Source organism: Euleptes europaea, chromosome 6, assembly GCF_029931775.1.
Source record: "Euleptes europaea isolate rEulEur1 chromosome 6, rEulEur1.hap1, whole genome shotgun sequence".
Taxonomy (NCBI): Eukaryota; Metazoa; Chordata; class Lepidosauria; order Squamata; family Sphaerodactylidae; genus Euleptes; species Euleptes europaea.
The window spans coordinates 25,362,126-25,386,289 of NC_079317.1; the positions used below are offsets into that span (position 1 = coordinate 25,362,126).

At 44.3% G+C, this 24,164-nt stretch overlaps 1 protein-coding gene across 1 annotated transcript in view; it reads left to right on the top strand.

The window, feature by feature from the left end:
* TRIP11 (thyroid hormone receptor interactor 11) overlaps positions 1-24,164 on the top strand; it is a 51,550-nt gene that overhangs the window by 22,104 nt on the left and 5,282 nt on the right. Inside the window, exons 11-17 of the mRNA XM_056851692.1 lie at positions 40-180; positions 269-462; positions 3,201-3,364; positions 3,730-3,833; positions 4,881-4,980; positions 15,210-15,291; positions 23,461-23,575. Of these exons, the coding sequence (XP_056707670.1) occupies positions 40-180; positions 269-462; positions 3,201-3,364; positions 3,730-3,833; positions 4,881-4,980; positions 15,210-15,291; positions 23,461-23,575 (900 nt within the window). The remainder of the gene's footprint in view (positions 1-39; positions 181-268; positions 463-3,200; positions 3,365-3,729; positions 3,834-4,880; positions 4,981-15,209; positions 15,292-23,460; positions 23,576-24,164) is intronic.

The window sequence follows — 24,164 nt, forward strand, 5'->3', positions numbered from 1 at the left end:
TTTTTAAAAAAATACCTTTCATATTTCCCTGCTTGAAAGGGAAAGACCGGGGAGCTGAACCAGCTGTTAAATGAAGCCAAGTCAATGCAAGAGAAGGCTGTTACTTTCCAGCACGAGAGAGATCAAGTCATGTTGGCCCTAAAGCAGAAACAAATGGAGACAAGCGCCCTTCAGAATGAGGTACGAGATGAAAATAGGTACCTGAAAGAGAGGGTGGGTAGGTGAAGGCAAAGTAAATCTCAAAAGCCATGTCATTGATTCCACGCAGGTGCAGCATCTTCATGACAAGGAGCAGCGTCTAAACCAAGAACTGGAGAGACTGCGAAATCACCTCTTAGAAAGGGAAGACACTTCCACTCGAGAGGCTTTAGCAGCCGAAGATCGAGAGTCTAAGCTTAAAAAGAAAGTTCTGGTTTTGGAGGAAAAGCTACTGTCCTCGTCTACTGCTGTGGAAAATGCCAGGTGACACTTACTTTTCCTTAGCTGCAGAAGTGCTTTGGAAACCCAGTTGCCAACGAGAAGATGTTGTAGACCTCCGTTTGCAGCCCACCAGTGTGATTAACATGAGCACCTCTGCCCTTGTTCCCATTCCTACAATTGTCTGTTAATGAGTCAGTATCACATGAGCTCCAGAGAAGAATAAGTCCTATTTTCAATTTTTTTCCCTTACACTTGTCTCTATTCTGCCTTCTGCTTCCTCTTTCTTCCTTTTCTCTCTTAAAACTAAATAATACATAGAAAGTCTTTAAATTATATCTCAGCATACCAAATGGACACAGATGTAATACAAGCCAATACATAAAAGAATCCCAAATAAAGTTTGATTAGGAGAATACCTAACATGTAGGAAAACTGAGGAAACTGGTTGTCAGTGTAACAATGCAGATGTGTAAAAAGCCATATAGAAACAAAAGGAACACGTCTATAATAAATATACAAACAATAAAGTCAATATAGGACACCAAACAACAAAGTCAGTATAGTCCTATACTGACTTTGTAGTTTGGATGTGTAAAAAGTCTGCTCGCGTGTTAGGACTATTGCTATCATGCCATCCCTATGAGTTTCCCAGAATCACTTGGCTTACAGTTGAAGTTGCTGGACTAAGTAAACTGCTAGATAAGACCAGGTTCCTGGATGATGAACCACTGACTGATCCAGTGGGGCTGATTTTTCAGGTTCCTTATTTCACTGGCCACCACCTCTCACATATCTCAAAACATTACTCCCGAGGTTGGGGGTAGGGAGATACTCACTGTGGTGGTTTTCAGTGACTGCCTCTAAACTCGCCCTAAAAAGGCAGTGCATGCATATGCACTGGTTATTTACTTAGTGGCTTGAATCCAGTGATGCACACATGGTAACATAAATGGACTTAGCACAGTTCCACATGTGCAAGAACTTGAGCAATGCCTAGTGCTCCCCCCTCCCAGGGTATGTTATAGTGCTCAGAAGAGGTTACACAAGATCCTGGGCAAACAGAAACTCAAATGGGGATACAATAAGTTTGATTTATTGCAAGCAGCAACCATTGTTTTTTTTAGGGGGTTGTTTAACATTTCTGCCTGCACAATAGCAAGTGGAAATTTTATGCTCAATCCAACCCACTGTCTATGTATTTTTATTATAATTAATACTACAAAACTCATGTTTACATATTTCAGTGAGGCAAAATATTAAATTACTACAAAAATTACATTTACGTGACTCAGTGAGGCAAGCTGACAGTAAATAATTACATTACAAATAAAATTCACTGATCATCACATTCTTAATTTCTATGAGCTTGCTACCCAACGGTTGATTCTTATTGATATCTTCGGTACCAAACCTAATTTAAAACGACTATAGTTAATCCTTATTTATTACCTTAAGAGCTCACCCTTACAAAAATGTTGTACAACTGTATAAATTCAAAGTGAAACAGTGTTTTGTTTTGTTTTACTCCAGAACCTACAATAGGGTTGCCACTCATCAGAAAAGTAAGGTCTTTTTGCCCTCCCATATCTCAGTTGTACCAATTCTGTCAATTTGAGTAGTTTGATCGGCTGCTTGATTTTCAGAATCCAATCCTTGACATTGAGTCCTTTGGGAAATTTCCAAAACTAGCAATCCATAGCTTGGCTGCAGTAAGCATACACCATATTTATGTGTTTGGTGGAAATATGGTAGTTAAAAAGATATAACAGAGGTATCTTGGGATTCTCAGATAACTTATAAGCCACTGTTCAATTTGCCAACTTAATATCTAATAGTGAATTCATATCTGTCCCACACCTGAAGTCCGTTAGATTTGCTGCAGCTCAAGCATATTCCTTATCAGCCATAGGAGTATTTTTTTAGAATAGACTCTTAGAAAAGGTTGGGAGGATTTTCCTAGTTGACACAGTTCTGGAGGCGCTGCAGAGCTTCCTGTTTAAAGAGTCTTTTGAGGGCCATTGAACTGAACTGAAATGATGATTGTGCAGTTGAGTGCATGTGACAGAGATAGGTTTACAGCTGTCTTTCTGCCATCTTGTATTAGTGTGGCTTCGATGGTGTGGAAATTGTTCGATGGTGGGGAAATTGGCGCATAAACACATGAACAAACGAAGAAATTATCTACTTAAAGGTGGTGTTTCTGTAGGTCATTTTTCCAATATTTGTGTCTCAGGACAATGATAGGTAAAATACCTGTTTATATGATCAGATTGTGGGCAGAATAGAATTGATTTATTTTTCTGACAGCAGGTTTTTCTTCTCTGCCAGGGAGTTGACTAGTTTTTGTATCTCTTTTTTTTAATGTTTGAAACGTCTTTCCTGAAAGAATATAGCAGCTGTTTTCATGTTTGTAGTTTGAAACAGTTATGAGAAATCTGTTCTTGTAGGTTATCCGGGCTGTGTGACCATGGTCTTGGTATTTTCTTTCCTGATGTTTCGCCAGCAGCTGTGGCAGGCATCTTCAGAGGAGTAACACTGAAGGACAGTGTCTCTCAGTGTTACTCCTCTGAAGATGCCTGCCACAGCTGCTGGCGAAATGTCAGGAAAGAAAATACCAAGACCACAGTCACACAGCCCGGATAACCTACAAGAACCGATGAACTCTGACCATGAAAGCCTTCGACAGTGATGAGAAAACTGCCTGACATCTAGGCCCTAAAAACACAGTGATTTCAGGAATGAGAATTCTTTGTGATTAACTCCATGCATTTTATTTGAAGCCATCAGGCAAACATGCAGGTGGAGTCCTTGCAAGAACAGTTGAACTTCGTTACCAGGCACAGAGACGAAACTGTTCTTCAACTAACGATGGCGCAAGAGCAGGTGAAACAGTATGCCATGTCCCTTGCCAACCTGCAGATGGTGCTAGGGCAGTTCCAAAAGGGTGAGTTAACTTCTCCAGGTAGAATTTTTTTTTCTGTTTATCTGAAAATGTGCTCATATTTTGATAACTTTCCGAGCAGTTCTCTCCAATATCTGATGTCAATAACTAAGGTATATGGGTCCTAAGAACCAGTTCCATGCACACTGGACAGAAGGAAGTGTGCTCTGCAACAGAGGCTTCTGCTAAAACTTCTGTTTGTTCAAGAGCCCGCTGAAAACCATGGCTCTTGCACACATGGAAGTTTTAGCCCAGAGGAAGTGCTTTCCATGACAGGGGCACAGAACTCATTCATAGGACCCAAGACAAAAGGGCCTTTTTAATTAATCTATTAAATAACGATCTAAATGTACATAATTTATCTTTAGAAGAGAAAGCCATGTATTCGGCTGAGCTACAAAAACACCAAAGGCAGACTGCAGAATGGAAGAAAAGAGCAGAGCAACTAGAAGAGAAAGTGATTTCATTGCAGGTAGGCTGTGATAGTTCTGTAAGACAGCTTGCTTCTTAATCGGATTTGAACTGACAGCCACAGCCAGTGTCAAAAATGGGGTGGACTGGGTTGATTATGGGAAACAGGAAAGTATGTAGTCCCTTCTGAAAGGGTAAGGCAAAAACCAAGGGGGCAAGCATGGCTAGATTACTGTAATGCTCTGTGCATGAGGCAGCCCTTGAAAACTATCCAAAAAACCTCAGATGATTCAAAACGTGGTAGAGTTTTGGTCCAAAATATGGAGGCAGTTTTGAAGCGGATGTGGGCTAATAAACTGAAGCTGAATCCTGACAAGATGTAAGTGCTACTGGTAGGCAGAAGGTCTGCCCTGGGATTTAAGATGTCACCCGTTCTGGATGGGGTTGCACTCCCCTTGAAGGAACAGGTCTGTAGTCTAGGGGTGCTCTTGGACCCAGGGCTACTGCTGGATAAGCAAATGGAAGCTGTGGCCAGGAGTGCCTTTTACCAGCCGAGACTGGTTAGCCAACTGCAGCCTTTCCTGGGTAGAAAAGATCTGGCCACTGTGGTTGCATGTCCCCTCTGCCTAATACATGCTCTGCAGCAGCCGAGCCCCATGCTTGTAAAATAGCCTCCTGGAAGGGGGCGGGGCTTCGACCATCAATCAAGATTGAAAAACAGACTTATTTTGGAGAGATTTTGTGCAGCCTAAGCCTGGGCAAAGATGTCATATCCTGCTAGGGCAAAGTGTGGGATAGTTCGAAGTATATCTGGGTATGTTTATATATATGTGTGTTTTTATCCAGTTTTTCATATTTTTATATTGTTGGGTCCTGAGGTCCTCATGGGAAAGGTGGCATACACGTGTTAGAAATAAATGTAGTGGAAAGGATGTGCCATGCGCCTAGTCATTCTAGGGAATATTTTCCTTTGCAGCTTTTATAGGCTGCATGGCCTGCTTCATAATGACTTGTGTATGTTTTGGTGCTTTTAGCTGAAATAGAGGACCCTTTTCTTGCTCTATTGATAGAGCAGAGTGTTGCTGTAATGATTTGCCATATCTTTCAGGAAAGCTTAGAGGAAGCAAATGGAGCCCTGGATTCTGCATCAAGGCTAACAGAGCAACTGGATCTCAGAGAGGAGCAAATTGGGGCACTTAAGAGAGAAGGTAACAGAACGGGTTTCCATTAATTCTTTGCAAATGGGCTGAGTGATGTAGCTCTACACAGGATCTTACCAGTGGAAGAAATTCTTGCAAAGCAGTGACTGAATCTATTTGTGAAAAGCATTTCGTCTTGGAAGGTTGTGTATGGAAGCCAAGGAAATAGTTGTTCTCACTAGTTCCCCAGACAGCTTCATTTTTATTATGATTAAAGTTATGCCATTCTGTTAAAAGACAGTTTAACTAGATGGTATTTTCCATTTAAACACAACTCTCAAGATCTTTATCAAAATTACTACAGTGGCTAACAGTGAAATAAAACTATAGTTCACAGAGAGATTTATCGCACGGCTTAAAAGCCGGGTTCCAAACTGCCGAGTTCCAAACTTTCAGGTTCCAAACTGTGTGTGTGTGTGTGTGTAAAGTGCCATCAAGTCGCAGCCGACTTATGGCGACCCCTTTTAGGGTTTTCATGGCAAGAGACTAACCGAGGTGGTTTGTCAGTGCCTCTGCACAGCAACCCTGGTATTCCTTGGTGGTCTCCCATCCAAATACTAACCAGGGCCGACCCTGCTTAGCTTCTGAAATCTGACAAGATCAGGCTAGCCTGGGCCATCCAGGTCAGGTTCCAAACTACCACACCATTAATTCCCCATGCTGAAGGTCACTGCTTGGCAACTGAGAACGATGGTGCTCTCAGTTGCGGATATTTTCCACCTGTCCCAGCATCCTCCTAAGATGTCTGAAAATGATGGTGCTGGAGGTAGCGAGAGAGTCATGAATGAAATGCCACGAGGAAGGAGGGTCGCAGTGCAGAGAGGAAGTTGGACAAAATCACCTCCCCTTCCCCCCTTACCAAAAGAGCTTGTTGTGCCAGAAGAATTTGCTGTGATGGATGTGGGGGAGATTTCGCCCAGTTTCACGCTCCTCGCTTGTAGCCCTTGTCCCCTGTGGCATTTTGTTCGTGAAGCTTCCGTGACCCCCTCCCTATCAGCTGCTAGTGGGACCCACAACCTTGCTAACCTTTCTTTCACATTTTGCAGGATCCCAAGCTGTAGGGTGCATCTATATTGGCTGTTTGGATCTCACCGCATGAGATTTTAAACCGATCATTATTTTATTTAGGGTTGGTTTTTTTCAATTGGACTTCTGGTCGATAAAGTTTTCTGAAATAATTGGCTTTGTGTTTTTGATAAATTCTCTGCAACTTAAGAGCTCTGTTTGTCTTTTTGATTAGCTGGGATTGTTTCTTTCGTCAACTTTTATTGCAAATGTTTCAGGGGCGCACACAGCTGAGAATCTTTTTTTGACCACACCTCCTAAAAATGGCATAAGCTACACAAAAAGATTTATCTGGCTCACTGGTGTGCTTAATGGCAGGTAACGATAAGTAGAACATTAGCAGTAAATATTCTTCTGCCCCCTTGCGTGGTGTTTAGGAGTCAAAGCTGTACATGTTATATGAGCAAGCCCGTTTCTGAACACTCTTCAAGGAGAACTCCCTGGTGAGTGCTTTGCAGTGATCAATTCCAGAAGTTGCAAAACATGGACAGTGGTTGCCAGTTCTCTCTTCAGCAAAGGCCACAGCATACGCAAAATGTTAAGGTGATAAAGTATCTTTGGCCACAGCTGCCTCTAGTGAATCCAGGAGCAAAAATAGTCCAGCAGAATTCCTGGATTGTGTGCCAGATAACTGAATGGAGAAAGCCATCAGTTCTAGGTAGCTTCTTTTCTTCTGGAGCCTAGAGATTTATGTCTCATCTAGACTCTCAGTTCAGTTCCTTAATCCATGTTCTGTTTACTGGTGATGCTAGACACATCTCTTGCATTTGAACTTTAAAAATGTTGCAAGATACCCTTAAACTGTAGGTAGCACCTTACTCCTAATCCTTTGACAATCTCTCTTTCTCAGCAACTTAATATAGATGATAAAGAATAACAAGGATGAAATGTAATCATGTGGTACTTCACCGGATAATTCCCAGGGTGTATCAGTACCCTGTGAAAATGTCTCATCCCATATGTTTGTGATATTTGATTATCAGTGGTATTTATGCCACTTTCAGCTTCAGTAAGATCCAACTGGGCAACGTTCCCTGTATTTCTCTAGATAGAGATTATCCACTTGGACTAATAAAGTGGTCTCAGTTTCATGCTTGGTTTGAAAGCAGGCTGGCACTGGATCACAAGGTTTGCATGATCCAAAAAAACAACTACCCTAAAATATATTCTCAGCCACACATTCAGTCACTCTGCTCAACAACGTCAAGTGAATAATGGATCTCTAGTTGGAAAGGTGACAAGAGTCACTGAAAAAGACAATCATGCTAGGAAAAGTTGAAGGCAGCAGGAAAATAGGAAGACCCAACAAGAGATGGATTGACTCTATAAAGGAAGCCATGGCCCTCAATTTGCAGGATCTGAGCAAGGCTGTTAAGGATAGGACACTTTGGAGGACATTGATTCATAGGGTCGCCATGAGTCGGAAATGACTTGATGGCACTTAACACACACACACACACACACTTGGAAAGGTCATCGGTGTTGAACAATGGCCATTTCATGAGTAGTTTGCGCCATGCTTCCTGAACAACGTTGACATTCATCCCTCCTCCAAAGAAACAGGTACACTCATCTTCCCCCCAGAATTAACCTAAGTCACCTCAGTTGGCTCTTATCAGCCAAAAGTGGTTTACCACCTTCTTTTTTTTAAAAAAGTACACAGTTGTATGCCCTTCACAGAAGAGCTTGTCAGCATCTAAAGGTTAGCATTAAAGATGGGGGAGGGAGATTCCTCTATATATACTGGCTGATGTATCTTGTGCAGTACCTGGGATCTAAGGCACCTTGAGTTCTGTGAACTTATAGGGGCTTTTCAACTTGCCCTTTCTGGCAGCGACCCCTTTGCTTCTTTGAATAGCCGCCTGTGCCCTCTGAAGGTTAGGGACCCTGTGGAGCAGTGCCCCTATGAAGTCTGAGAGGCTGTTGACATAAGGAAAAAATCAGTCTCCCATCACAAAACTTTTGGTTGTATTTTTATATCTTTACATTTGTCTTTTGCAGTTATTCTTTTTTTCCTGTAAAAAGGTAACAATATAATCTTAGTGGCATATCAACTATCAAAATGAAAATTGTTCTCTTTTTTGGAATAGGTGGGATACTTCCCCCTCCCTTTCTTTTTAAAGATTAAACACTCCAAGCGTTGATAAATTCTGTTGTAATTTATTTTATTTAACATAAAACTTGGCCAGACAGCAGAAGGATTTGCCAGGAGAAACATTTTAAAGGAAAGAAAAAGTAATAGTTTTTGCTGTTGTGGCAGAATATGCGATAACTGACAAATACATAAGGGAAAGCTTTGTAGGAATCTTTTCTTTTTCATAGCCAATTTGAGATTAACAGTGTCTTGACTGAGTGACCCAAGCGTATTAATAGGGACGTTTATTGTAGAGAAACATAATTAAGGTTCCTGTTGTGGGAATATTGTTGGTGAAACAGATGTGCCGATCTTTAATGTAGCCTTGTCATAGAAGCCATTGAAACTGCTCTGGAGCAAAGCCAAACTTTGGCAAAGCTTGTGGAGTCTTCATCATGGAGACCAAATTATCCTAAATTGCCATCTGAGTCCTGCCAGACCCCACCTGATAGGAATTACCTTCAAAGGAAAAGTAGGCAGCTTTCTGAGCAACAAGTAGCAACCTAGTATTAATACCACTTGTGTACATGACAGAGGTTGGCTGACATATGATTTGGTCCCACTTGATTACTTCAGACCTGTGGGCTAGGCTAACATGTAGATAATGCTGCCATTATGGGAATGAGGCAGCTGTGTATGTGGAGATGCTGGTTCTTTCTCATGGTGCCTCCACAAGAGTCCAGTAGCAGCTCCAGACGCTTCCAGTAGTGAGGAGGTTGTCTCCTGTGATATGGTCTTCAAGATACTTTTCAGTTTTCATCCATTCTAATTGGATAGCTAGGAGTCACGTTTTCTCAGTTGTGCAGTATGAAAGTATTGGGATAAGCTGGAAAATTCAAGCTGGAGTAAATGTTGTATTATGCACATGACTGTCTAACCTGTGCAGGTCCTGGAATGTTTTCCCCCCTGTATTGGGCAGAAGACCTACTTTTCCACTCCTAGCTGTAGGGAGTTAGCAGGTTTTGACAAGGGTTTGGATCCAGTGATTCCTTTTCACTTCTTTATCGGAGAAACACTTGGCAGATGAGAATTATTGGATCCAACTTAGCAGAAGGGAGACATCGGATTTAACCTGTAATATTCCCCAATACATGAGTGTTGGCTTTCAGATACTTCAGCCAGATGTTCAGTAGGCTAAAAAGAGTATTGTTTTCCCTTATATCTGCCTTGCCAACAACTATTCTTATTCTTATGTGTGTACCTGGTCAGGCAATTTTATTTTGCCCTGCTCAAGTCCAGGTTCCTCACGTGTATATTTTGTTTTCTGTTTGTCTGTCCACACTGTATTCTTTAAAGTGTTTAGCTTGCCTGAGGACTCAGGGCACTTGTCAGTTAGAAGTGCTCTAAATATTTGTTTTTAAATTAATTTGAGGCTTCCAGTATCTGCAAGTGGAATGTCTTCAGGAAAAAAGGAAGCCCATTGGGACTGGAAGCCAAGCTGTCTTCCTGGCTTCTGCACTTTAGTCCTTGCTAGAAGAGAGAACCCAAAAGATTCACAGTTAAGATCTCTGGTAGATCAGAGAAGGGTTGCTAAGTGACAGGCATTCAGCCCTCTTCTTTCTTGTCTTTTCCACAATTTAAAATGTCCCCCCAAAGCTGCATTTGAGAGGGGAAAGATGAGTACAAGAGCCTGAACCTCCTGTCTTTCCCCCCGTTTCTCCACGTGCAGTTAAAAATTGATGTTTTGGAAGAGCAATATTTGAGACCTGGGAGGAAAAGGTTAAGCTGTCATCCAGCATCCCTTCCCTATGCTTCAAAAAGTAGGTGTGTGTGTGGTGGGCTACCTGGCAATGACCTGATTGGGCCCAGCAGCAAGACTCACCTGGGTGGAGCAGGGTGGGACCAGGGGTGCCTCAGCAAGAGGGCAGCTTTGGCACCTGCCACAGAGAGGCTCAGAAGGTGGAGAGTAAGCAGGCAGACTTGGACAAGGGAGCATTGGCTCTCTGGGCACAGGCGGTTTAAATCAGGGCATGGCTACGGAGAGGAGGAGTCAGATAAGGAGCAGGAAACACAGAAAAGGATGGTGGAGCCAGCGTGGTGTAGTGGCTAAGAGCAGTGGTTTGGAGTGGTGGACTCTGATCTGGAGAACCGGGTTTGATTCCCCACTCCTCCACATGAGCGGCAGATGCCCATCTGGTGAACTGGATTTGTTTCTCCACTCCTAGACATGAAGCCAGTTGGGTGACCTTGGGCTAATCACTCTCTCTCAGCTCCACCTACCTCACAGGGTGTCTGTTGTGGGGAGGGGAAGGGAAGGTGATTGTAAGCCGGTTTAAGTGGTAGAGGAAGTCGGCATATAAAAATCAACTCCTACTCCTCCTCCTCCTGGTGTGGAGCTGGGGCTATAAAAAGGAAGGAAGGGGACAGGGGAGGAGGCTGGCTGGAGAGAGAGAAGGCACAGGTGTAGAGGTGGAAAGGGGAAACCAAGTCTTCCAGAAGGAAAAGCGGGGAGTAGCCAGAGGTGTTGTCCCAGGAGATTCTTAGGCAAAGAAGCAGGTTACAGCGTTGTGGCTCTTCTCCCTTGTAATGCATTGTAACCCCGAGGTGGGTGAAGCTAACCATACCTTCAGGTGTTTGGATTGGGCAGCTTGCAATAAAACAACTTGTGCAAGAAAGCTGTGACAGGGCTAGTGCTTTCAAGAACCCCTGGACCCCACCTATGATGTTCTCTTGTCCCCAGAGGGCATCATGGTCTGTTTTTGAAAAACCTGGGAAGATCTGAATAGTGGATTGCATCTGTTTTGGCCCTTAGCTCCACCTGCTGTTTATTTTCTTTGACTTTCAGAGTGGGGTAGATGGTACTTCTATGTTTCTCTTTTTTCATGCTTTGAAGCAGCATAAAGCCACGTACACAATGTTAAAAATGCTTTAAAGAAAATGCCTGGGATTTTTCTTAACAAAGGAGGCCAAGAGAACTTTACTTGACTCCTACAGCCAGCTTGATCGCCAGACGTGAAAACTGTGTTTGGGGATCGTGAGGGAACTGTGGGTATGCAAAGAAATTTGGCAGCAGTAGATCAGCAGCCATTGCAATGAGACTCTGTAATATTTACTACTTGGTCATATAAACATTGATCTAAATTCCAGCTGAGTCTGTTTGTGTTTGCAGTCTGGCTTTTCATTGCTGCAGTGGGGTAATAACATAAAAACTCAGTCTTCTGCAAGCCTAGCATTGGTGTGCCACATCATCCTGTTCCTCATTACTTTCTGAATCGCTCTGTCTGAGTTAAGGCATGTCACTCGTTCGAATTTACATAGTTTTGTTATTAACAAACCACATTCTCCATGTGTTTAGTTGGGGACTGTGTTCATAGTGTGCTGATAAGGAATTTGGGTTGATTTGTTTGAGCTGTCAACGTTTGAAATGGTTGAAACATGGGGCAAGTCTCCTTCTCAGTGGGCTTCAAGGTGTCCTGGCTTGTTAATGAGTTAATTGAAAGGTAAACGCCACAAGAAAGGGGCTCACCTGTTAATGTTCTACGTGATAACTGCTTTACGTTATACTGCCCCTGTTTAATGATATATGCCATAGCCAGTTTCCAACATTCTCTGTCTCTCTCTCTCAGCATTAATAAGAAGTGGGATTGCTAGGCAAGGCTTTGCCAATGAAATAGTAAGATTATGCAGAGGAGGGCTGACTCAGTTCTTGGTGAAATTCTCCAGCTAAGTTCTACTTTAGCCTGAGACCACGGGAGTAGAAACTCCAGCGTGGTGTAGTGATTAAGAGCAGTGGTTTGGAGCGGTGGTTTCTGATCTAGAGAACCAGGTTTGATTCCCCACTCCTCTGCATGAAGCCAGCTGGGTGACCTTGGGCTAGTCACACTCTGTCAGCCCCACCTACCTCACAGGGTGTCTGTTGTGGGGAGGGGAAGGGGAGGTGACTGTAAGCTGGTTTGATTCTTAAGTGGTAGAGAAAGTCAGCATATAAAAACCAACTCTTCTTCTCCTTCTCCGTCTTCCACTCCAGAAACTGAATTACCTGGTTTGGAAAAGCTGGCCTGATTCTCAGCCTTGTCTTTGGCGTAGCGAATAAATGCCTCAGTGATGATACATCTCTGAAAGCCATTTTTACTGTAGAGGATGGAGAAAGGGGGTCAAGGCTTTGCCCCTGCATGGGCATAGTGTGTGTGTGGCGGGGGAGAGAGTAGGGCAGTGGGAAAGAACTGGAGCTCTGCTGCCTTCCTCCATCCATCAGGCTTGACAGCCTTTCGGCCAGCATGTTTTTTTTTTCAACTAAAAGAGACTGTATTCAAAAGAGGCTGTTTACACAAGAAAAACATATAATGTCCTGTTGAAAGTGGGCCAGATACATTCCCAGACACAGATTGGTTGGCCCAAAACTGCCGAAGGGTTTTTTGGCAGAAGAAGTGATATTAATGGGAAAACATACCAGATGCACATTTATTAAATGTCCTTAAATGGTTAACAAATTGCTGGAGAATATTGTAACTGTCTGGCCTACAGAAGCCTGTGTGTGTGCTTGGCTCTGTCTTGCCCTTTTTATGCCCATTAAGTAAAGCCTTAGATCCTTCTCAAAAGCGGACTATGTGACAAAATAAGATTCATTTCATTTCATTTTGGAAGACCATGCCCATTGATTTCACAGCTAAATAAGCATTCTCCTTTGTAATAAATTGCAGATGTGTAATACCAAGCTGAATGTGACTCTTTTATGAAAAGAATGCAACTGTAATCAAGAACACTGATATTTAAAAGCATTATGCTTTTTCATGTACAGTTGTATTTAGATAAAGGGAGACTGAATGTACGGTTTTGGTATAATTTTCTTAAAATTGGTTAAGAGTGGCATTAATATGTGTTATATAATATATATACTGTTGGTAGGCAAAAATCACGTGGAATAATATGGTAACCACAGGCTTGGTAGAATAATCTGAACAGGAAACCTAAACCATGTCCTGATATTTTTCTTCATCATTATCAATTTGTCTGTACTTGTTTAGAATGCCATTTTAAATAGAAAAGGTATTTAGAGAGTTATTTGTGAGAGCCTAGCCCTAACATCAGAATTTATTTGCCTTAGAGCATCGATTAAGCTTAAACCAGCGTGGTGTAGTGGTTAAGAGCGGTGGTTTGGACTCTGATCTGGATAACCAGGTTTGATTCCCCACTCCTCCACATGAGCAGCGGATACTAATCTGAGGAACCCAGTTGGTTTCCCTACTCCACATGAAGCCAGCTGGGTGACCTTGGGCTAGTCACAGCTCTGATAGAGCTCTCTCAGCCCCACCTACCTCGCAGGATGTCTGTTGTGGGGAGGGGAAGGTGATTGTAAGCTGGTTAGGCTCTTCCTTAAGTGGCAGAGAAAGTCGGCATATAAAAACCAACTCTTCTTCTTCTTTAAGAAATGTTATACAAACAGTATTTAGGCTGGATTTTGAGAACTGGATGAGTGTTTGGCGTGTGATAGATTGTGGTCTTTGTACCATCTTGCCTGTGCCATTTAAAAGGGTGATCTGTTTTGTACCAGTGGTCATTTAAAAGTCAGAATTTCCAGGTTTTTTTAAAAAATGAAGTAACTTCCATCTAGGAGACTGTTGGAATAGGTTTTGCAAATGCACAGTACAAATCATCACAGCTTGTTTTGATTAGATTGGTTGCCAGCAATCCAGTTCACCAGAAACAGAGGGGAAAAAATCTTTTCATCTGCTTGCCGTGAAATGTAATTCTGAAAGAGCCTCTGCTGGGTGTTGAAAGTCTACAGTGGCGACTTTTATGACCTGTAAGTGGTCCATATCAAGCATGGTTAAATATGTTTAAACTTATTTTTTCTCTTTGCTGAAGCTGACAAGGAGTCTGAATCTGTCCAAGGTGTTCATGAATCATCACATGAGACCTTGTTTTCTCAGCGTCATCTAACTGAACTTCAACTGAATAACTTCCCAAGCCTTGTGTGGTGGATTTATATCCTTCTGTCTGAATTTTGGCTAGCTTTGTGCTCGATGTCAGGGTAATAGGATGGTTATTTTAACAGAAATTGAAAGGTATTCGCTGCAGTAAAGCCTTTTCCACATGTTTCATCATTCTCGGGAACAACTCTGATGGGCCATTGCAAACTGGTGCCAATTTACGATCTTTTTCGGTGGGTAGAGTTTTAGAGAGAGTGCTTTGGAATCCAAATGGGTAAATGTTAGCTCTGTTCTTGTCCGTGTTGTCACAGCAAAAGCTAGGAAACTTTTCTGCACTCAAATCTTCTCCTGTGTATTCCTGCCAGGCGGCTAAGATCTTTGGAACTGGCATTTCTCTATTTTTTTCTCTCAGGCCCCACCACGTTCTGAAGAAAGGTGTGGTGGCCAACAGAGAGAAGGCCGTCTCAATGTTGGCACTCTGGTTGGTAGAACCTCCTTCCTACCACGGTTCACTTGTTTACTTCTCTAGTTTTAGATGTTCCTTCTTGCCCAAGCTTCTGGTTAATTTTTTTTCTTGTTATTTGTATTGGATGGTTGATGTCAAGAGTTATAGTGATTTGATTATAGTGGTAGGTTTTTCTGTAGGCTTTGTTTCCCTTTGTTTTATTTATTGCCCTTGACTCTTTGCTTGTTTTCTACCGGCACAAGCATGCTTGGGTTCCACCAATTCCCCCATTTTCATTACAGAGTCCCTCATTGCACCCAGCACTGTTTGTGGCCACAGCATTTCATAGGCATTTCATTTCCTAGGAGGCGGCACCTCTTGCAGGTTGTTTGATCTCGCCTGTTCTTATTTTGTGTCCATTGTTCTTGCTTACATTGGAAGCTGCTTTACAAACACATGTGGGTTATAATAGTGCAAGATATACATTTATTAAATAAAATCTCAGATTCTGTCCTGAATCTGGGACAATCATAAAAAATCATGACTGGGGAGTTCAGTTTTGTTCATACTTACCCAATACAGCAAGCAAAGATGCAGATGATCCCACTTCGGCATCACAAATGCTTTTGGCTGGGTCTTGGGATGTGCACTTTGAGGGTGCCTGTTTCTGTTTGATACATTGTCTACTTGAATTCCTACAGTAAAATGTGATCTATTTCCATAGCTGAACTCAAACAAGAGATGTTAGAAGATGCACAAAACAAGCTAATGAACCTTATAAACAGCACCGAAGGAAAAGTGGACAAGTGAGTTTTGTGTTTGTTTTTAAACTTGGAAGGTAACGTCTTTTATTTCAGTATGGGACACAAAACTCAATAAAATAAAAATAGTGGCAGTAGTCATCGAATGTTTTTTTTTTTTAAAAAAAATACTAAGGTTGGATTCAGAGGACTGAAAGTGGTTCTCCATTCATAGAGCAGATCTTTCCTGTCCCCCTTGCAATCCTCGCCTCGCAAAACACTGCTCCTGAGACGGGGACCCTGCGAGTATATACTGCATTGCTTTCTCACACAACTATTGTTTATTTCAGAGGGCCTTATGCAAGAGAAATTTCTAGGCAAAATCAACCAGTAGAAGTAGGAATGTGCAAACCAACGTCTTGGCAAGATTCTTTCAAATGCTTCCTTTTTATAATAAACTGCTCATCAAGTAGTTAATTTCAGTGCAGTATGTGTAATCTGTGTTTTCACCACTGAGTTTCCCTTCTTTGGCACTGTTGCCACATAATCACTGACTCTAGAACGGTCCAGAGATCATATTGTGCCGTGAGACAAATCCACACACATCAACCTCTCTCCCTCTTAACAGATAACCCTGCATCATGCAGATGTAGTGTGCCATAAATGAAGAGCAGAATCGGAAGGCGTTGCTGTGCCAGATCAGTATCTTGGCATGAAATAGTTAAGGAAAGGCAATGCATCTTGGTCCATTGCTACTGGTAGACGTCAGGATAATTTCCAGAGTCCTCCAAGCTGTAATCCTTAGTGTTAAAACGTTCCTGAGGAAGCTGTGGGTTGTTTCCAGTGACTCCATTCAACGAATGTCAGAGCTTTCTTCCTCAGCAGGAAGATCCTCCTGCTAGAGAAGAGCTCAGCTCTCAGTGAGACTGTCACTGGACACAACCCAATGATTTGTGTTCCTTTCTTTTTAAATAAAAGCACTATGGAAATAATGAAGAAGGCTGAATCCTCTGTGGGCATGAACGGGAAGGCGCTTAAGGTGGCACATCATTCTCATTCTGGGTCTCCAGGCATCTTGCAGCAGAGGGTTTTGCCGTCACGTGCCCAGGGAGGCAGGACTAAAGTTTTTAACTTCCTGTCTTTCTGGGCGGGAAAACCGCCTGTGCCAGTTTCCGTCCTGCCTTGCTCTAGGGAGGTAGCCTTGTCGCCAAGCTCTAGGGCGTTAGGAATTTTTGATCTACTTTCCCTTTCTTCTCAATCCCCCGTCCTCTGCTTAAGCCCCTCTCCTTGTACGTCTTCTACCCCGACCTCCGTCTTCCAAGACTCTATTCCCTCCCTTTCTTCTTCCCACTCCTCTCTGAGGAGGATAGCGATCGAGTCCTCGTCGACTCGACAGGGCAAGTTCGCCGGGAGGACTCCCAACGGCCGCTCTTGCGGTTCTGCGGAGCCGACCGTAGAGGGCCCCAGCACGCCTAAAAAAGCACGCTCTGTTGAGCCGCTTGAAAAGGGCGCGAAAAGTGCGAGGAGCCGAGCTGCGTCAGCCGGCTCAGCACACAAGCTGGATGGCCCTGCGGGGACTGGCGGCTCCAATTCTCTCCCAGCTGACCAGCTCACGGGTAATGTAATTGACCCAGAGTTACCTTTGTCTCGGGGAGAGGCTTTTGATCTTTTTAGTGGCGTGTTAGATAGACAGTCTCAAATGCTGCAGGCTTTCAGTGACTCCCTGTCTCCCCTCCTTAAAGCCATAGGAAATGCAACTCCTCAGGGTAGTTCTAGAGACCAAGCCAGGGGGGAAACCTTGGCAGAACCTATCCCATCCATATCCAGATGGCCCACTAAGGCAGCCATGAAGGCTCCTCTCCAGGGCCTCCCTTACCAATTCAGGGAGGATTGTGCCCTCGGTGGGGGGGCAGATTCTGATAGGGAAAGCAGAGAGGATGGCGAATTTGACTCCGACGAGGAAAATCCAATTATTTTGGAAGAGCAACAGCCACGGCTCTTCCCCTCAGAGGATTTTCAGGCCTTATTGAGCAAAGCGCTAATTGCCCTGGATTTGGATGAGGATCCCGAGCCAGCCCTGGATCCCAGTCCTAAGGCCAGAAAAAAAGGAACCAAGGAATTTTTTCCAAGATCCCGGTCCCAGAGCCACGCCATCCCATTCCCGGAGTTTTTTGAGAAGCAGGTCAAAGCGGAATTCGATAAGCCTCTGGCTAACAGACAATTTCCAGCTGGCATCAAGAAATTATATTCAGTGGTGCCCCAGGCGATGGAACTTCTGCAAACACCATTAATAGATGCCCCTGTTGCGGCAGTCCATTCCCCAGATTTACCTGCTGAGGTGGAATGGGAACCATTAGGGACCCCATGGATAGGAAAGCAGAAATACTATCCAAAAAAGTCCATGATGCCTCCGCCCTGGCCATTCAGGCCTCTGCCGCCACCTCCATTATGGCCAGAGCCTCTATAGTTTGGGCCAGGAAGACAGCACAGCTTTACACTGGGGAGAATCGCAGAATACCCGAGGGCCTCAACAGACTATTAAGAGCGGTTACATTCATGGCAGACTCTTCCCTTGACACCATGGCATTCACTGCCCAGGCCTTTTCCTCCAATGTGGCAGTTAGAAGGGCCCTTTGGTTACGTCCCTGGCAGAACGAATTCAAAACGAAGTCTCTCACACTTTCCTATCCTTTTCTAGGAGGAAAATTGTTTGGGGAAAGACTCGAAAAGATCCTTGTGGAAGACAAAGATAAGAAAAAGATACTGCCTAAGTCCTATAGAAAGGAAGGCAAGTCCCACTCCTCCTCCTTTCCTAGCTTCAGATCCTTTCATTCCCTCACACGCTTTAGACCTGACCAGCTCATGGGAAATTGGAACAATAGAGGTTCCTTTCGTAGAGGAGGAGGTAGGTTTTTTCGTCCCCAACAAGGACAACAGCAGTTCAACAGCAGCAAAGAAGACAAATTCTCCAAAAATTCTAGACAATGACGCCAGGACAATAGCGGGGGGGGGGGGAGACGCCAATGTTTTCACCAGAGGTGGGCACACTCCTACACCAATTCATGGGTCTTTCAGGTAGTCTCAACAGGCTACCAGATAGAATTCACCAGTATTCCAACAGACACACTAGTAATGTTCCCAAGATCGTTGAAAAAGGAAAAACATCTCAGGACCTTGGATGCCATAAACCACTTAGTTTCCATCCAAGCAATAGAACCCGTTCCAAACCCAGAAGTTGGTACCAGAATCTATTCGATATTTTTTACAGTCCCAAAGCGAAATGGGGACTGGAGGGCCATTCTAGATTTAAAACACCTAAACAGGTCTGTCCAGTACAGGAAGTTCCGTATGGAAACTCTCAGGTCCATGATAGAAGCTCTACAGACAGGCTATTTCATGACTTCCTTAGACCTGAAGGAAGCGTATCTGCCCATACCCATTCCTCCCGTACATCGGAGATTCCTGAGATTCTCCTACGAAGGAAGGCACTTCCAGTTCAGAGCCCTCTCTTTCGGCCTGACCTCAGCTCCGCGTGTCTTCACCAAGGTCCTAGTTACACTGGTGGCACTCCTGAGGCAGGAAGGGATAAAGATATTTCCTTATCTCGACAACATCTTGATTTGTGCCGGGTCCCGAGACGCTGCGAGGGAGCATATATCCAGAGTGATTCAAATTCTAACAGAGCATGGCTTTTTAGTAAATTCAGAAAAAAGTCAACTGCTCCCAACCCAGAGAATTCGGCACCTCGGAGTAATACTAGACTCCAGCAAAAGCCTAGCTATCCTTCCCCCAGACAAGGTAGAACTGATCAGGTCCATCGTTCTAGACACTATGAAGTCCAGAACAAAAGGGGTGATGTTTCTTGCCAAGCTTCTGGGAATAATGGTATCTTGCCTGAGTTGTGTTCCCTGGGCCAGGTTTCACATGAGGCCGCTGCAACATCTGCTACAACCTCACCAACACCTCATAGCCAGGAAGAGGGACAAACCCATCCCCTTGGACAATGATGTGCGTCTCAGCCTCAAGTGGTGGTGCAGCCGAAAGAACCTCAGCAAGGGTCTATTTTTCAGCGTGGAGGACCAAGTTCCGATCCACACGGATGCCAGCCTAGAAGGCTGGGGAGCAACGTGTCAGAGTCTCATTGCCCAGGGTCAATGGTCAAAGGCAGAGAAGAAGCTCCACATAAATGTTCTGGAGCTCAGAGCTATACGCCTAGCCCTACTCCACTTCCAGGATCTTCTCCTTCACCAGCATGTCCTTGTACGAATGGACAATGTGAGTGCCACAGCTCACATAAACGGGGGATTGAAGTCCTCGAAGCTACAGCAGGAGGCGGAACTGATTTTTTCTTGGGCGGAGTCTCGCATTCACTCGCTGTCAGCGGAACACATCAGAGGAGTCCTCAACCTGCAAGACGATTGGTTGAGCCGTCAGACCCTTGACGAGGGAGAATGGTCGATCAACAAGTCCATATTCCAACAAATAATGGAGAGGTTCGGCCGACCCTCAGTTGGACCTCTTTGCGTCAGCGAGCAACCATCTTCTACCTTGCTTCTTCACCCGATACTTTCACCCAGCAGTGGAAGCTCTGGACGCTCTGATGTCTCCATGGCCAAGTGAACTTCTCTTCGCCTTTCAACCTCTTCCAATACTCCCGAGAGTCATCAGGAAAATCAGGAAGGAAAAAGCCATGATCATCGTAGTTGCTCCCTTTTGGCCGAGAAGACCTTTGTTTCCCAGCCTCAAGGAGCTCTCAGTCCAACAACCATGGGAGCTCCCTCCTGTGCCAGACCTACTCCTCCAGGGACCTGTCCTTCACCCAGATCCTCAATGGCTTCGCTTGACCGCCTGGAAATTGAGCGGGGCTGACTCCTGAGTTGTGGCTACAGTTCGGAGATCGTCCAAACCATGATTGAGTCCAGAAAACCCTCCACCAGAAGAATTTATGATTTCTCTTGGAAGACATTTGCCCTCTGGTGTAGAAGGAAACAGGTGGATCCACTCTCTCCGGGCCTACTCAGGATTCTCACTTTCCTGCAAGAGGGTGCGAAAAAGGGTCTCAAGGCAGCCACTCTTCGCAGACAGATAGCCGCCCTGTCTACAGTCATTCCCTCTATTGATATCATGGCCCTTTCCAGACACCCGCACATCCAATCATTTCTAAAAGGAGTGCTCCAGACTAGACCTCCTCCAGTGCACCGTTTTCCTACCTGGCGGCTCAACATAGTTCTGTCGGCTCTTACGCGACCCCCTTTCGAGCCTATTCGGGGATTCCCTTGAACCTATTGAGGATGAAGACTATTTTTCTAACCACAGTCACTTCTGCTTGGAGGGTCTCCGAACTCGGGGCCCTTTCGGCCCGAAAAGGTTTTTGCACCTTCCATAGGGACAAGGTGGTACTTAGGCCTGACCCCACCTTTATCCCGAAGGTCAACTCGATTTTTCACCGCAAACAGGAAATTAATCTCCCTTCCTTTTGCCCCAATCCCAGCCATCCCAGGGAAAAGGAGTGGCACAACCTGGATCTTAGGAGGTCCCTCAGAGTGTACTTAAAACGCACAGCCCCCATTAGGAGATCTGACTCACTGTTTATCTCCCTGACTAACCCGTCAAAAGGGTTAAAAATGTCTAGAGCAGCTATTGGCTATGCTGTCAGTGCATAACTGAGGCATATAAGGCCAGCAAGATCGCGGTTCCAACTGGAATTACCGCTCATTCCGTACGCAGTGCTGCCACCTCGGCAGCATTCGACAGGCAAGCCTCCGTGGAGGAGATATGCCGTGCGGCCACCTGGTCCACGGTCTCCACCTTTATAAAACACTATAAAATAGACACCATGTCTTCTGCTGACGCATCCTTCGGCCAAAGGGTGTTGCAGCACATCTTGGATGAATCCTAGGCCCACCCAAACGGTCTAGCTCTTGGAGATCCTGCTGCTGCAAGATGCCTGGAGACCCAGAACGAGAATGGAGCCTTGTTTACTCACGTGAGGGCTCCTTCTGTTCTAGGGTCGAAGGGCATCTTGCCCGCCCAAGAGTATTCATCCCAAAGAGACGTCTGCAAAATCTCACCCCATAGGACGAACCCTGCCTCAGGCTTAGTCTAAGCTGAAGTCTATAGCTTTTTCCCCCCAAACCAGCTGTATTCCCAATAGGCCAGGGAACCCCTTGTGTTTGCATGTGTTTTCTGGGTTTTCACTTACCTTTCTATTTTCCAGATGTTTCTTCTTGTAGTGTGGTTTGTTTCTATACTTACATGTTTATTAGCTCGGTGAGTCCGCAAACTGGCTCAGGCGGTTTTCCCGCCCAGAAAGACAGGAAGTTAAAACCTTTAGTCCTGCCTCCCTGGGCACGTGACGGCAAAACCCGCTGCTCCCTTCGACCCCAGAACAGAAGGAGCCCTCACGTGAGTAAACAAGGCTCCATTCCCCACCTTCCCCTTCCTCCAGCAACCCCTGCAGCCCATAAGAAGATATTCACAGAGATTGTGGGATCCTCGTGGACAAAAAACCATGTATTGCATTGAGGCTGGGGAGCAGGGCAAAATTTAACCCAACCTCTCTCTAGTGTGAATGAAAACTTTGTGATGATGCAAGAGCAGTATGGGGTGACTTTGCCCAATTCCTCTGTTTCACTGCTTGGTGGCTTTTTGTCTGGGGAGTGCCTGTAATCCCCAGCGGTTTTTTCGGGGGGCCACAGAGGACTGTGGTAGAAAGGGGACGTCAGGGAAAGATTCTGCATTGCAAACACCTTCACTAACTGGTTCTTGTAGGTTATCCAGGCTGTGTAACCGTGGTCTTGGAATTTTCTTTCCTGACGTTTCGCCAGCAACTGTGGCCGGCATCTTCAGAGGGGTAACACTGAAGGACAGTGTCTCTCAGTGTCAAGGGTGTAGGAAGAGTAATATATAGTCAGAAAGGGGTTGGGTTTGAGCTGAGTATTGTCCTGCAAAAGTATTGTCCTGTAAGTATCAAGATAATGTGCTAATGAGGGTATGGTATGTTAATATGGAACCATTGTATCCTGAAGTGATCTGTTAATGTGTGTAATCCAAAGCTAATCTGTATGGCTATTGTTGAATGTTGTCTTTGTCTGGAGGTTTTTCAGGGCAGGAAGCCAAGCCTTATTCATTCTTAAACTCTCCTCTTTTCTGTTAAAGTTGTGCTGATGTTTATGAATTTCAATGGCTTCTCTGTGCAATCTGACAAAATAGTTGGTAGAATTGTCCAGTCTTTCAGTGTCTTGGAATAAGACCCTGTGTCCTGTTTGTGTCAGTCCATGTTCAGCCACTGCTGATTTCTCAGGCTGGCCAAGTCTGCAGTATCTTTCATGTTCTTTTATCCTTGTTTGTATGCTGCGTTTTGTGGTCCCGATGTAAACTTCTCCACAGCTGCAAGGTATACGATATACTCCTGCAGAGGTGAGGGGGTCTCTTTTGTCTTTTGTCCCCCTCACCTCTGCAGGAGTATATCGTATACCTTGCAGCTGTGGAGAAGTTTACATCGGGACCACAAAACGCAGCATACAAACAAGGATAAAAGAACATGAAAGATACTGCAGACTTGGCCAGCCTGAGAAATCAGCAGTGGCTGAACATGGACTGACACAAACAGGACACAGGGTCTTATTCCAAGACACTGAAAGACTGGACAATTCTACCAACTATTTTGTCAGATTGCACAGAGAAGCCATTGAAATTCATAAACATCAGCACAACTTTAACAGAAAAGAGGAGAGTTTAAGAATGAATAAGGCTTGGCTTCCTGCCCTGAAAAACCTCCAGACAAAGACAACATTCAACAATAGCCATACAGATTAGCTTTGGATTACACACATTAACAGATCACTTCAGGATACAATGGTTCCATATTAACATACCATACCCTCATTAGCACATTATCTTGATACTTACAGGACAATACTTTTGCAGGACAATACTCAGCTCAAACCCAACCCCTTTCTGACTATATATTACTCTTCCTACACCCTTGACACTGAGAGACACTGTCCTTCAGTGTTACCCCTCTGAAGATGCCGGCCACAGTTGCTGGCGAAACGTCAGGAAAGAAAATTCCAAGGCCACGGTTACACAGCCCGGATAACCTACAAGAACCAATGAACTCTGACCGTGAAAGCCTTCGACAATACCTTCACTAACGTTAGGAGGTTTTATTTCCTTTATTTCCTTTCTGCCCTTGGCAGTGAACGTTTGAATGCTTCTGTCCCTTTTCTCTAGGGTCTTGATGAGAAATCTTTTCATTGGGCATTTCCATACTCCAAAGAATAAGCGTAATGAAGTCTTAAGGCTAATGGGAAGTATCTTGGGAATAAAGAGGGATGAACTGGAACAGGTAATTCTGACCTGACATTTTACATTTTTCTCCCTCTATTGTAATATCACTAAACTGGCATATTTTATTTTATTTTATTTTACTGGTTGCCTTGAGACACAGTGGACAGGCAATCTGTTGGCCCTCAGTTAATCTGAGGTGGAATAAGCTGCATTTTATCAGCATTGTTACCTTTTATTTTATTAATACAAAATCCATGCCAGTTTTTTGGTAGATAACATTTTGGGCAAGCCGGCCTCAATTGCTGTTGATCATATGGGTTACATTCTTAGACATTTGTTATGGTCTATTTGAGGATAATTTTACCAGTGCATATGGAAGGGGTGGGTGGGGTTTTCTTTTTCCTTTCTTTTTTTTTCCTGGCTGAACTTTACACTGCCTAATTTTTATAAGCAAACATTGGCAGGGGCTTCTGCAGGTGCCAACTTGCAAATGGGCAAAATCAACAACTGCCCTTTCTGTTGTGGCACCCGCCTTACAGAATGGCCTGCCCAAGGTGATCAGGAAAGCTCCCACTCTCTTGGCTTTTCGCAAACTATGCAAAACTGAACTATTCAAGACAGCTTTTCTGCACAGGTTATAGAGTTGC